This window comes from Zalophus californianus, chromosome 5, assembly GCF_009762305.2.
Source record: "Zalophus californianus isolate mZalCal1 chromosome 5, mZalCal1.pri.v2, whole genome shotgun sequence".
Lineage (NCBI taxonomy): Eukaryota > Metazoa > Chordata > Mammalia > Carnivora > Otariidae > Zalophus > Zalophus californianus.
The window spans coordinates 7125092-7138501 of NC_045599.1; the positions used below are offsets into that span (position 1 = coordinate 7125092).

The 13410-nt window shown below is 37.7% G+C and overlaps 1 protein-coding gene across 1 annotated transcript; it reads right to left on the reverse strand.

Moving 5' to 3' along the window:
* Positions 1-11212: 11212 nt before the first annotated feature.
* Positions 11213-12175, reverse strand: LOC113929522 (olfactory receptor 2T29-like). The gene has a single exon (XM_027606469.1). The coding sequence runs from the start codon at positions 12173-12175 to the stop codon at positions 11213-11215; it is 963 nt and encodes a 320-aa protein (XP_027462270.1).
* Between the last annotated feature and the right edge of the window lie 1235 nt (positions 12176-13410).

A 13410-nucleotide genomic window follows, 5' to 3' on the forward strand; every position in this document is an offset into this window, starting at 1 on the left:
TTCACAATTGCCTGCCTGAATTCCATCTCTGACATCTTGGTTATATCTGCATCCATTTGTAAATCTGTGGCATAAGTCATAATCTCTGAGTCTTTTCTAATTTGGATGTTCCTCCTCCTAGTCATTCTGTTGATGGGTTGTTGAGGGAATGTATAGAATCTAAATTATTGACCAGAACCCATGCATGATGCACCTGTTTTCTAGGGACCTTAGGGTTGCTGGCCCTTTGTTCTCCCAGCCTGTCTTCTGGGGGAGGGGCCTGACGCACTGTTACTCAGGCAACCCTTTTGGACGGAGTTGCCCTGCCCTGCTGTTGCAGGGAATTGGGCTCAGTGGGAATCAGTTTTGGGGGACTTTGTTCTCTGTTGGCTTTCCCTGTCGGCTTTCCACATCTCTTCCATGAGTTAGAGCAGAGGAGACCATTTCCAACTCTCTGCCTCAGAGCAGGAGATTGCAGTCTGTTCTTCAGTGAGCTCTCCAGGCCACACTGTCTCCATTTCTATCTGTGCTGCTATAAACTGTAGTGTCCTGGATTGTGTGCCCCTCTGCAGCACTCCCAGTCCTGCCTCCAGGTCGGGGCACATCTCTGTTCTTTTTGCTTCTAAAACCGCCAACAGTTCCTAGATCCACATGCGACTCTGCCACTCTGGGTTTCCATCCTGGGGGCTGCCCTAAAGTGCTTCCCCACTGCTACTGGTCTGCCAGTCTGTGCCCCATCCCAAGCAGGCGAGGCTGTCACTCACTGGTGTTGTAGGATCCCCATGGCCAGGCTCCCTCCTGCTGCCATTTATCCTCTGATATCTGCCCACAGAATCTGGCTCCCGGCTTGTACCTCGAAACCAACCATCCGTGATATTCTGTTTGTAGAAATCCAGATCTTTTTACATCTCATGCTGGTTTCGTGGGTGCTCAGAGTGGTCTGGTAGATATCCAGCTTAATTCTGGGGAGCAGTTGAAATAGGATCCCCTACTCCTCCCCCTTCTTTCTTCTGGGATACTGTTTCTTTCAACAGACCAAAATATACCCTAAATCTCTAGTGTATGGCTTTGTTTGGGTCTCCTGCCTGATCACATTCTATTCCTTTTTTTTTTAAATCCTCTTCTTTTTCAACCATCTTCTTTTCTTATCAATTCCTTCTATGAAATCTTCTACAATATTCATCTTTAGAGTCATATTCCATCCCTTCATCATATTTACCCTTATTTTTATACATATATAAGTTTTTCTTTCTTTAAAATTTTGGAAGGCACCTTCTTCTAATACACCAAAATACACCCAAAATCTAGTGTGTGGCACTGATCTATGCACCAGGCTGATCATATTTGATCATATCATGTTTTTTTGTTGTTGTTTGTTTGTTTTTAGCTTTTTCTTTTTTTCTTTCTTTCCCTTTCTTTCCCCTGGTTTCAAGTCTCTTCTGATTTATTTAGTGTATATTTTTCTGGGGTTGTTGTTACCCTGTTAGCATTTTGTTCTCTCACTAATCTATTCTCCTCTGAAAAAATGACAAGATGGAAAAAAATCACCTCAACAAAAAGAACAAGAGGCAGTACCAACTGCCAGGGACCTAATCAGTATGGACATTAGTAAGAACTGAGAACTAGAATTCAGAATGACGATTTTAAAGATGCTAGCTGGGCTTGAAAAAAGCATGGAAGATATTAGAGAAACGCTTTCTGGAGAAATAAAAGAACTAAAATCTAACCAAGTCAAAATCAAAATTTATGCACCTATTAATGAGGTGCAATAAAAAATGGAGGCTCTAGGATAATGAGGCAGAAGAAAGAATTAGTGATATAGAAGAACAATTGATGGAAAATAAAGCTGAGAAAAGAGAAATAAAAAACTACTGGATCACGAGGGCAGAACTTGAGAGAAAAGTGATACATAAGATGAAACAATATTAGAATAATTTGGATCCCAGAAGAAGAAGAAAGAGAGAGAGGGGCAGAAGGTATATTGGAGCAAACTATAGCAGAGAACTTCCTTAATTTGGGGAAGGAAACAGGCATCAAAATCGAGGAGGCACAGAGAACTCCCCTCACAATCAATAAAAATAGGTCAACACCCCGACATCTAATAGTAAAACTTATGAGTCTCAGAGACAAAGAGAATATCCTGAAAGCAGCTCAGGAGAAGAGATCTGTATGGTAGAAACATTAGATTGACAACAGACCTATCCACAGAGACCTGGCAGGCCAAAAAGGACTGGCATGATATATTCAGAGCACTAAATGAGGAAAACATGCAGTCAAGAATACTCTATCCAGCTAGGCTGTCAGTGAAAATAGTAGGAGACATAAAAAGCTTCCAGGACAAACAAAAAGTAAAGGAATTAGCAAACTCGAAACCAACCCTAGAGGAAATATTGAAATGGGTCCTTTAAGCAAAGAGAGAGCCTAAAGGAACATAGACCAGAAAGGAACACAGACAATATACAGTAACAGTCACCTTACAGGCAATACAATGGCACTAAATTCATATCTTTCAAAAGTTACCTTGAATGTAATGGGCTAAAAGCCCATATGAAAGACACAGGCTATCAGACCGGATAGAAAAACAAGATCCATTGATATGCTATCAGCCAGAGACTCATTTTAGACCGAAGGACACCTCCAGATGGAAATTGAGGTGTGGAAAACCATTTACCATGCTAATGGACACCAAAAGAAAGCTGGGGTGGCAATCTTTATATCAGACAAATTAGATTTTAAGCTATAGTCTATAATAAGAGATGAAGAAGGATACTATATTTTACTTAAAGGGTCTATCCAACAAGAAGATCTAATCTTCTTAAATATATTTGCCCCGAACATGAGAGAAGGCAATTATATAAGCCAATTAATAACAAAAGCAAGGAAACATATCGGCCACAATACAATAATAGTGGGGGAATTTAACACTTCCCCTCACTGAAATGGAGAGATATTCTAAGGAAAATATCAACAAGGAAATAAAGACGTTAAGTGACACACTGGAACAAATGAACTTCACAGATGTATTCAGGACATTCTATCCCAAAGCTACAGAATAGACATTATTCTCTAGTGCCCAAGGAACATTCTCCAGAATAGATCACATCCTAGGTCACAAATCAGGTCTCAACCAGTACTAAAAGATTGGGATCATTCCCTGCATATTTTCAGACCACAATGCTTTGAAACTAGACCTCAATCACAAGAGGAAAGTCAGAAAAAACTCAAATACATGGAGGTTAAAGAGCATCCTACTAAAGAATGAATGGGTCAACTAGGATATTAGGAAGAATTAAAAACATTCATGGAAACCAATGAATATGAAAACACAACCTTTGAAAATCTTTGGGATGCAGCAAAGGCAGTCCTAAGAGGAAAGTATATAGCAATACAAGCCTTTCTTAAGAAACACGAAAGGTCCCAAATACAGAACTTAACCCTACACCTAAAGGAGCTGGAGAAAGAGTAGCAAATAAAGCCTAAACCCAGCAGGAGAAGAGAAATAATAAATATCAGAGCATAAATCACTGAAATATTCCAAAAGAACAGTAGAACAAATCAATGAAACTAGGAGGTAGTTCTTTGAAAGAATTAATAAGATTGAGAAACCCCTGGCCAGACTTATCACAAAAGAGAGAGAGAGAAATGACCCAAATAAATAAAATCGTGAATGAAAGAGGAGAGATCACAACCAACAGCAAAGAAATACAATTATAAGAACATATTATGAGCAACTCTGTGCCAACGAATTAGATAATCTGGAAGTAATGGATGCATTCCTAGAGATGTATCGACTACCAAACTGAACCAGGAAGAAATAGAAAACCTGAACAGACCTATAGCTACCAAGGAAATTGAAGCAGTCATCCAAAATCTCCCAACAATCAAGAGCCCAGGGCCAGATGGCTTCTCAGGGGAATTCTACCAAACATTTCAGGAAGAATTAATACCTATTCTTCTGAAACTGCTCCAAAAAAATAGAAATGGAAGGAAAACTTCCAAACTCGTTTTATGAGGTCACCATTACCCTGATCTCAAAACTAGACTAAGTCCCCATCAAAGGGAGCATTACAGATCATTATGCTTGATCAACATGGATGCAAAAATTTTCACCAAAATACTAGACAATAGGTTCCAACAGTACATTAAAAGGATTATTTTCCACGACCAAGTGGGATTTATCACTGGGCTGCAAATTTCGTTCAACATCTGCAAATCAATCAATGTGATACAATACATTAATAAAAGAAAGAACAAGAACCATATGGTCCTTTCAATAGATGCAGAAAAAGCATTTGACAAAGTACAGCATCCTTTCTTGATCAAAACTCTTCAGGGTATATGGATAGAGGGTACATATCTCAATATCATAAAAGCCATCTATAAAAAACCCACAGCAAATATCATTCCAGTGGGGAAAAACTAAGAGCTTTCCGCCTAAGGTCAGGGACATGAGAGGGAGTCCACTATCACCACTGCTATTCAACATAGTATTAGAAGTCCTAACCACAGCAATCAGACAACAAAAAGAACTCAAAGACATCCAAATTGGCAAAGAAGAAGTCAAACTCTCACTCTTTGCAGTGGATATGATACTGTATGTGGAAAACCCAAAAGACTTCACCCCAAAACTCCTAGAACTCATTCGGGAATTCAGTAAAGTGGCAGGATATAAAATCAATGCACAGAAATCAGTGGCATTCCTATACACCAACAACAAGACAGAGAAAGAGAAATTAAGGAGTCAATCTCATTTACAATTGCACCCAAAACCATAAGATACCTAGGAATAAATCTAACCAAAAAGGCAAAGAATCTGTACTCAGAAAACTATAAAATACTTATGAAAGAGATTGAGGAAGATACCAAGAAATGGAAAAACGTTCCGTGCTCATGGGTTGGAAGAACAAAGATTGTGAAGACATCAATGTTACCTAAAGCAATCGACACAGTCAATGCAATCCCTATCAAAATGCCATCATCTTTTTTTCAAAGAAATGGAACCAATAATCCCAAAATTTGTATGGAACCAGAAAAGACCCGAATAGCCAGAGGAATGTTGAGAAAGAAATCAAAGCTGGCGGCATCACAATTCCGGACTTCCAGCTCTATTACAAAGCTGTCATCATCAAGACAGTATGGTACTGGCACAATAACGGACACATAGATTAAGGGAACAGAATAGAGAGCCCAGAAATGGACCCTCAACTTTCTGGTCAACTAATCTTAACAAAGCGGGAAAGAATGTCCAATGGAAAACAGTGTCTTCAACAAATTGTGTTGGGAAAATTGGACAGCCACATGCAGAAGAAAGAAACTGGACCATTTCCTTACAGCACACACAAAAAAAGACTCAAAATGGTTGAAAGACCTCAATGTGAGACAGGAGTCCATCAAAATCTGAAAGGAAAACACAGGCAGCAACCTCTTCGACCTAGGCCACAGCAACTTCTTAGAAACATCACCAAAGGCAAGGGAAGCAAGCGCAAAAATGAAGTATTCGGACCTCATCAAGATAAAAAGGTTTTGCACAGCAACAGAAACAGTCAACAAAACCAAAAGACAATGACAGAATGGGAGAAGATATTTGCAAATGACATATCAGATAAGGGGCTGGTATCCAAAATCTATAAAGAACTTATCACACTCAACACCTAAAGAACAAATGATCCAATCAAGAAATGGGCAGAAAACATGAACAGACATTTTTCCAAAGAAGACATCCAAATGGCCAACAGACACATGAAAAAGTGCTCAACATCGCTCGGCATCAGGGAAATCCAAATCAAAACCTCAATGAGATACCACCTCACACCAGTCAGCATGGCTAAAATTAATCAGTCAGGAAATGACAGATGTTGGCGGGGATGCAGAGAAAGGGGAACCCTCCTACACTGTTGGTGGGAATGCAAGCTGGTGCAGTCACCAAAAAACAGTATGGAGGTTCCTCAAACAGTTGAAAATAGAGCTACCATATGATCCAGCAATTGCACTACTGGGTATTTACCACAAAGATACAAATGTAGGGATCCTAAGGGGTATGTGCACCCCGATGTTTATAGTACCAATGTCCACAACAGCCAAACTATGGAAAAAGCCAAGATGTCCTTCGACAGATGAATGGATAAAGAAGATATGATATATACAATGGAATATTATGCAGCCATCAAAAGGAATGAAATGTTGTCATTTGCAACAATGTGGATGGAACTGGTGGGTATTATGCTGGGTGAAATAAGTCAATCAGAGAAAGACATATATCATATGACCTCACTGATATGAGGAATTCTTAATCTCAGGAAACAATGAGGGTCACTGGAGTGGTGGGGGCTGGGAGGGATGGGGTGCCTGGTGATAGACATTGAGGAGCGTATCTCCTTCTGAGCGCTGTTAAATATATAAGGATGTTGAATCACAGACCTGTACCTCTGAAACAAATAATACATTACATGTTAAAAAGGAAAAAAAGAAGATAGGAGGAAGGGAAGAATGAAGGGGGGGATTCGGGGGCGGAGACGAACCATGAGAGACTATGGACTCTGAGAACCAAACTGAGGTTTCTGAGGGGGAGGGGTGTGGCGGAATGTGTTAGCCTGATGATGGGCATTAAAGAGGGCATGTACTGAATGGAGAACTGGGTTTAATAGGCAAGCAATGAATCATGGAATACTACATTAAAAACTAATGATGCAGTGTATGGTGATTAACATAACATAATAAAAAAATGAGGAAAAGAAATTAGAAAAAAAACAGACAGATTAAACTGAAAACACAGCATTCCAATATCTTTGACCTACCCCAAAAAAGCAAACAACAAACAAGCAAAAATATCAAATAAACAATCTAATCTTACAGCTAAAGGAAATAGAAAAAGAACAAACAAAGCCCACCTTGAGTAGAAGAAGGGGAATAATGAGGATCAGAGCAAAAATAATGTAGAGACTAAAAACAAAATAGAAAAAAAAAAGCATTGAAATCAACAGTAGGTTCTATAAAAAGATAAACAAAATTGATACACTTTACCAGACTCATCAAGACAACTACAAAACAAGACCCAAATACATAACATCAGAGACGAGGAGAAATAACAACTGATATCATGAAATACAAAGTATTATAAAATCATACTATGAAAAAATATATGCCAACAAACTGGACAACCTATAAGAAATGGATAAATTGCTAGAAACATACAATCTTCCATTACTTAATCGGGAAGGAATAGAAATTCTGAATAGACTGATTAAAAGTAATTGAGAGCACTGGGTTTTACATTCAGTTAATGAATCATTGAACACTACATCAAAAACTAATGATGTACTATATGTTGACTAATTGAATTTAAATTATAAAAAGAAAATGTTATATCCAGCCAAAAAAAAGATGTTAACTGGTACTTATCATTAACTCTAGCATGCACATATGTAGTAGCCATATTTTCATAACTCAAATTTGAAAACTAATCTACCAATGAATTGCTGTACCAAGCAACTAGAACTTTCTTGGAGACTAACTTCTGTACAGAAGGAATATTCAATCCTTCTAAAATTATGGAAAACAAATGTTGTGGTTATGATTTGATATCAATAATGCTTTATCTTTTATATTGCATCTATGTTTATAGCATTACAAAATTATAAGTAATTGAAGTATAATTACTCACATTTGGGAAAGTAATTGAAGTATAATCCCTCACACTTGGGAAATTATTTGAAAACAATATGTAACATCTTCTATCTTCTCTCTGAAAATGTAGTGTCAGTCAGTTAAATAGTAGTATAATAAACTGGTTTTCTCTGTGGAAAGGCCATCACTCAACCAACTCAGAGTTCACACTTATTAGCAAATATCCATTTGGACATTACTACCTAGTGTCCTCAAACAAATTATCTAACCTGTTGGTGCCTTAGTTTCTTTCTTTGTAAAATGAGGTAATATGAATACCTGCCCTATAGTCAAGAATACTATGGTGTACACTTAAAAATATTGCTAAGAGGTTGATCTCATAATAGGTGTTCCTACCACAATTAAATAAATTTAACAACAACAACCACTACAACAACAAGAATAATATCTGCTTTAAAGAGTTTAATAGGTTTGAATAAGTTAATATATATAAAATCATTGTTTAATGACTGACATATAATGTAAAATAAATAAGCAAATAAATAAAATATTCAATAAAAAAACAGTGTATTTGTGAATAACAATGCAATCTTCTCCACCTAACCCATGCTGGTTTATTCCTAGATTTGGGAATTTCTTTATTATTTTTTAAGATTTTATTATTTATTTGACAGAGAGAGCAAAAGTGGGTGGGGCAGCAGGCAGAGGAAAGAGAGAGAAGCAGGTTCCCCACTGAGCAGAGAGCCCAACATGGGACTTGATCCCAGGACCCTGAGATCATGACCTGAGCTGAAGGCAGATGCTTAACTGAATGAGCCATGCAGGTGCCCCAATTAGGTAATAATTTCAATCATAGTCCTTCATGTCCTTTGATGTAGGAACACTGGGAGCTTGTTTTCATTGGTTAAAAATTACTGCTCTGTTGTGCTATGGTGAACGCTGTGAATTGTGCAAGACTGTTGAATCACAGATCTGTACCTCTGAAACAAATAATGCAATATATGTTAAGAAAAAAAAGAAGAAGAAGAAGATAGCAGGAGAGGAAGAATGAAGGGGGGGAAATCGGAGGGGGAGACGAATCATTAGAGATGATGGACTCTGAAAAACAAACTGAGGGTTCTAGAGGGGAAGGGCGTGGGAGGATGGGTTAGCCTGGTGATGGGTATTAAAGAGGGCACGTTCTGTGTGGAGCACTGGGTGTTATACACAAACAATGAATCATAGAACCCTACATCAAAAATTAATGATGTAATGTATGGTGATTAACATAACAATAAAAAAATTTAAAGAAGAAAAAAAATTACTGCTCTGGCCAAATGCTGGTTGAATCATGAATACAAACACATGAACGCATTTTGAAGTTTGTACATTTTAACTACTTCAGTGCACAGCTACTTATGTAACACTGTAAGCAAGTGCATGTGAGTGACAGAAACTCTTCCATTTTTACATTCTAGATAAAAAAAAAATTGGAGCACCAAATGTTCCTCTATGTCTACTAATTCTGAGGATCATGTACTATACATAATATAATAAATATAAGTTGATGAAGATTTTCCAGCTGAAGAGTTCTCATAGATCCTTATTAGTATAAGCTATGGGAAGTTGTATTTTGAACACTTTATTTAAAAAAATAATTCAACATTCTAAAACATTTTATCTTAACTTTTTTCCTGAGAATAGAGTTAAAAATTCATCTTTGAAAAAATATGGATCCGTAAAACATTTTGTTTTGTTTTGCTCCATTTTATTTCCCATGCGTACAGTATTTTAAATGGAATCATCAAATGTGTGTGTCATGATGGTCCAACAAATTGAGAGGTGATATACACACTACTCAAATATTTTGGAAGTTGAAGACTGTACATATCTTATGTATTTTGTTTGACTGCAACCAGAATATTGTAAACTAATTTTCCAACATTGTTTTCCAAAATAATGCAAGATCCTTCTTTTCTAGTCATGAAAGAATCGAGTGTGTCAAGAAAAATAAGGGATGTCTCCTTTTGAAACCTGATAATTCACAAGTTGTCACAGCTAATTGGAAACTGGTAAGCATGCAACTAAGTTTGTGGTTTTATGGAACAGACTCAACAAGGCCCAGCTTATACCCCAAAAGCCCATAATTCCACTTGGAATGGTCCATTCCACTTAGATCAACACTATCCAGCTTATCATCCTTGCTCACCTGGTCTCCAACCAATTGTTGCTCTTCTGCAATTGATTCCCACTGATTTAACTTTTCTACAATCCAAGTGTGGTCATTTTATTATTTGTAAATACCTAGGTCACAAAAGGGCAAGAAATGAGGCTATAAAGTGAACCAGGAAGGAGGTGCTATTGGGATATTTCTCTCCTGCTCAGTCAACCACCTGAACTTCGCTCATAGTGTTCCTTTTCTGTGGCATCATGTCCTTGCTCCTTGAGCAAGAGCCCTGGTCATAGCCTCCTGTACTCGTATGAAGGTAGCATCTAGTCACCATTCAACACTGAGATCTAGGATCTCCTTTCAGTCTCTTTGTTTGGCTGAATTTGCATGTCTTTACTCTTTCAGGTAGAACTGGCATGTCCTTATGAGCTGCACCCTTTCCACATGAGCCTCAAAATAATTTATGCATTTTATCACAACTCTTTGCACAAACTATACCTACAGATCAAATTCCTTAGGGGCAGTAGACATTTGTTATTTATGTTAAATTCAGTTAGCTATTAGTTATTATTTTTTATTATAATGTAGCATAATACATGTTTTTTTTTTAATAAATGAAGGACCAAATGTTTAATGGTCTTCCTCTGCTTCTTTGTACAATAAGTGACATCCTTCAAATCTCAGCTCTGATACCACCTTATTCTGGAAAGCTTCCCTAAGCCCTCCTTCTTGGGGTTAATGTTTTTCCCACAGTACTTTCTACCACAATGTACTAATGATTTAACAGAGGTAACAGCCACTGGTTGTCTTCAGGTTTAGAACATAAAGAACAAAATTGTCCTAATTAAACACAGGCCAACAACTGGATTTTTGCAGTAATGACCAGCCATGTTAACATGTGAATGACTTCCAAGGTTTGTCACTCACACTGCTACCATGAAGCAAGGACAAATTTTTAAAATAGCCAAATTTTGATACTTAATGTTTTATTCATAAATGATTTCAAATTTACAGAAAATTAGTATGAATAGTAGAATTAGTATGAATATTAGTAATAGCACAATAAAGAATTAATACATCTTTTGCCTAGATTCATGTATTAACATTATACCCCATTTGATTTATCACTTCTCCATCTCTGTTTCTCATCAGTTGCACACCTTATGATCTTTGTTTCTAAATACCTTGTTATGTATTTCCTATGAATATGAGTATTTTCTCACAGAATTACACTGCAGTTATAAACTTCAGAAATATGTAACATGGACACAATACAATTGTACAACTATTTTGAATGCAGAAATGTAAAAATGAATAGCTTTCCAGTACAAGGAAAAATTTCCACCAAAAGGGAGTAATAAGTGATGGCACATGGTATGAGAATCTGAAGAAACACAATGGCATAGGATCCTAAAGTTTTAATTTGTAGAGTGAAGGAAAAGAAACAGTACAAATTTTTTTCTACTTTATACTTTCCTGTAACACAGATACCGCATTCAACATTTTTTTTAGAGCCCTTGTGACATCCTTATTCCTAAGACTATAAATTAAAGGATTTAGAACAGGAGTGAGTATGGTATAAAAGACAGATAAAATCATGTCCCTCTCGGGGGTGTGATAGGAGGTGGGAAGCATGTAGGTATAGACAGCAGCCCCATAGAAGAGGATGACCACCATAATGTGGGAAGAACAAGTGGCAAAGGCCTTCTTCCGTCCCTCTGCTGAGTTCATCCTGTGGATGGTGAAGAGGATGAAAGAATAGGAGCTTGAAATGACTGTCACAGGGATGAGGAGCATAAAGACACAGCACAGATACATGAGTGTCTCATAAAGGGAGGTGTCTGAGCAGGAGAGCTTCATTACAGCAGGGACCTCACAGAAGAAATGGTGGATCTCCCGGGATCTGCAGAAGGGGAAGGTCATGGTGATGGGTGTGAGCATAAATCCATCCACAGATCCCAGAAGCCACGAGGAAGACACCAAGAGGAGACACACCCTATGGTTCATGAGGATAGGATAACGGAGTGGATGGCAGATGGCCACATATCGGTCATAGGCCATGGCAGCTAGAAGGAAAAATTCTGAACCTCCTAGTGTCAGATAGAGAAACATCTGCATCCCACACTCAGGGGCTGAGATCTCTTTCACACCCATGACCTGGTCCATGAGCATCTTGGGCACAGTGACAGAAATGTACATCACATCCATGAGTGACAACTGGGTGATAAAAAAGTACATGGGGTTATGAAGGTGAGCATCAAAGTGGATCAGAAGGATCAGGATGGTGTTTCCAGACAAGGCCATCAGGAAAACCACAAAAATGACCACACAAAGGAGAGCTGGGTGTTTGGAGTGACTGAAGAGTCCCATTAGGTCAAAATCTGATCGTCCAGTATGGTTGGCCACCCAAGTGGTATTATCCATTGGATTTCACCTGGATCACCAAGGAGAGCTGTGGAGTTAATAGATCATTCATGGGATATGACCACCTGAAAAAAATGTTTAGTGAACTTGTCATGTTTATACACAGCAACCATATGTGCTAATAAAGGGAAATTCCAAGGACCTGTAAAATATAAGAGTATAAGTTACCTGTAATTGAACAAATTTACTAGAAATCTAGGAATTCACATAGTCAGTCAAAAATATTGGTACCTTAGGGCACCTGGGTGGATCAGTTGGTTAAGTCTCCAACTCTTGACCAAGGCATGATCTCAGGGTCATGAGATCCAGCCCCGTGCTAGGATCAACACTCAGCAGGGAGTGTTGCATGAGATTCTTTTTCTCCCTCTCCCTCTGCCCCTCCCCCCTCCTCCCTTTCTCTCTCTCTGTAAAAAAAAAATAAATAAATCTTAAAAAAATATTGGTACCTTAATAATTCCACTACTGGGTATGCATTTCCCCAAATAAAGCAAAAACACTAATATATGGACATCTGTTTATTTTATTTTTTTCAAACTTCATGTGACCTCTTAAAAAAGTTTTTATTTAAACTCCAGTTATTTGACATACAGTGTAATATTGGTTTCAGGTACACAATATAGTGATTCAACACTTCCATACAATACCTGGTGCATACTAGAATATGTGCACTCCTTAATTCCCATCACCTATTTAACCCATTCCCCTTCCATGTCCCTTTGGTAACCATCAGTTTGTTCTATTTTACTTCTCTCTCTCTTTTTTCCCTTTGATTTTTTGTTTAGCTTATTAAATTCCACATAGAAGTGAAAGCATATGTCATTTGTCTTTCTCTGATTGACTTATTTTGCTTAGCATTATACTGTCTAGCTTCATCCGTGACAGTGCTAATGGCAAGATTTCATTCTTTCTTATGGCTGAGTAATATTCTATTGTATATTTATATATGGATCTCTATTCTTATCACAGCATTATTCACAATAATCAAGATATGGAAATAATCTAATTGCCCATTGATAGATGAATGGATTAGAAAAAAGTGGTGTGTGTGTGTGTATTCCATACAATGAAATATTATGCAGCCATAAAATCCATAACATTGTGTCCATTGTTACAACACAATGGACCTAGATGGTATTATGCTAAAAGAAATAAATCAGACTGAGAAAGACAAATACCACATGACCTCACTCCCATATGTGGAATGTAAAAAGAGAAATGAGTGAAAAAAAAAGCAG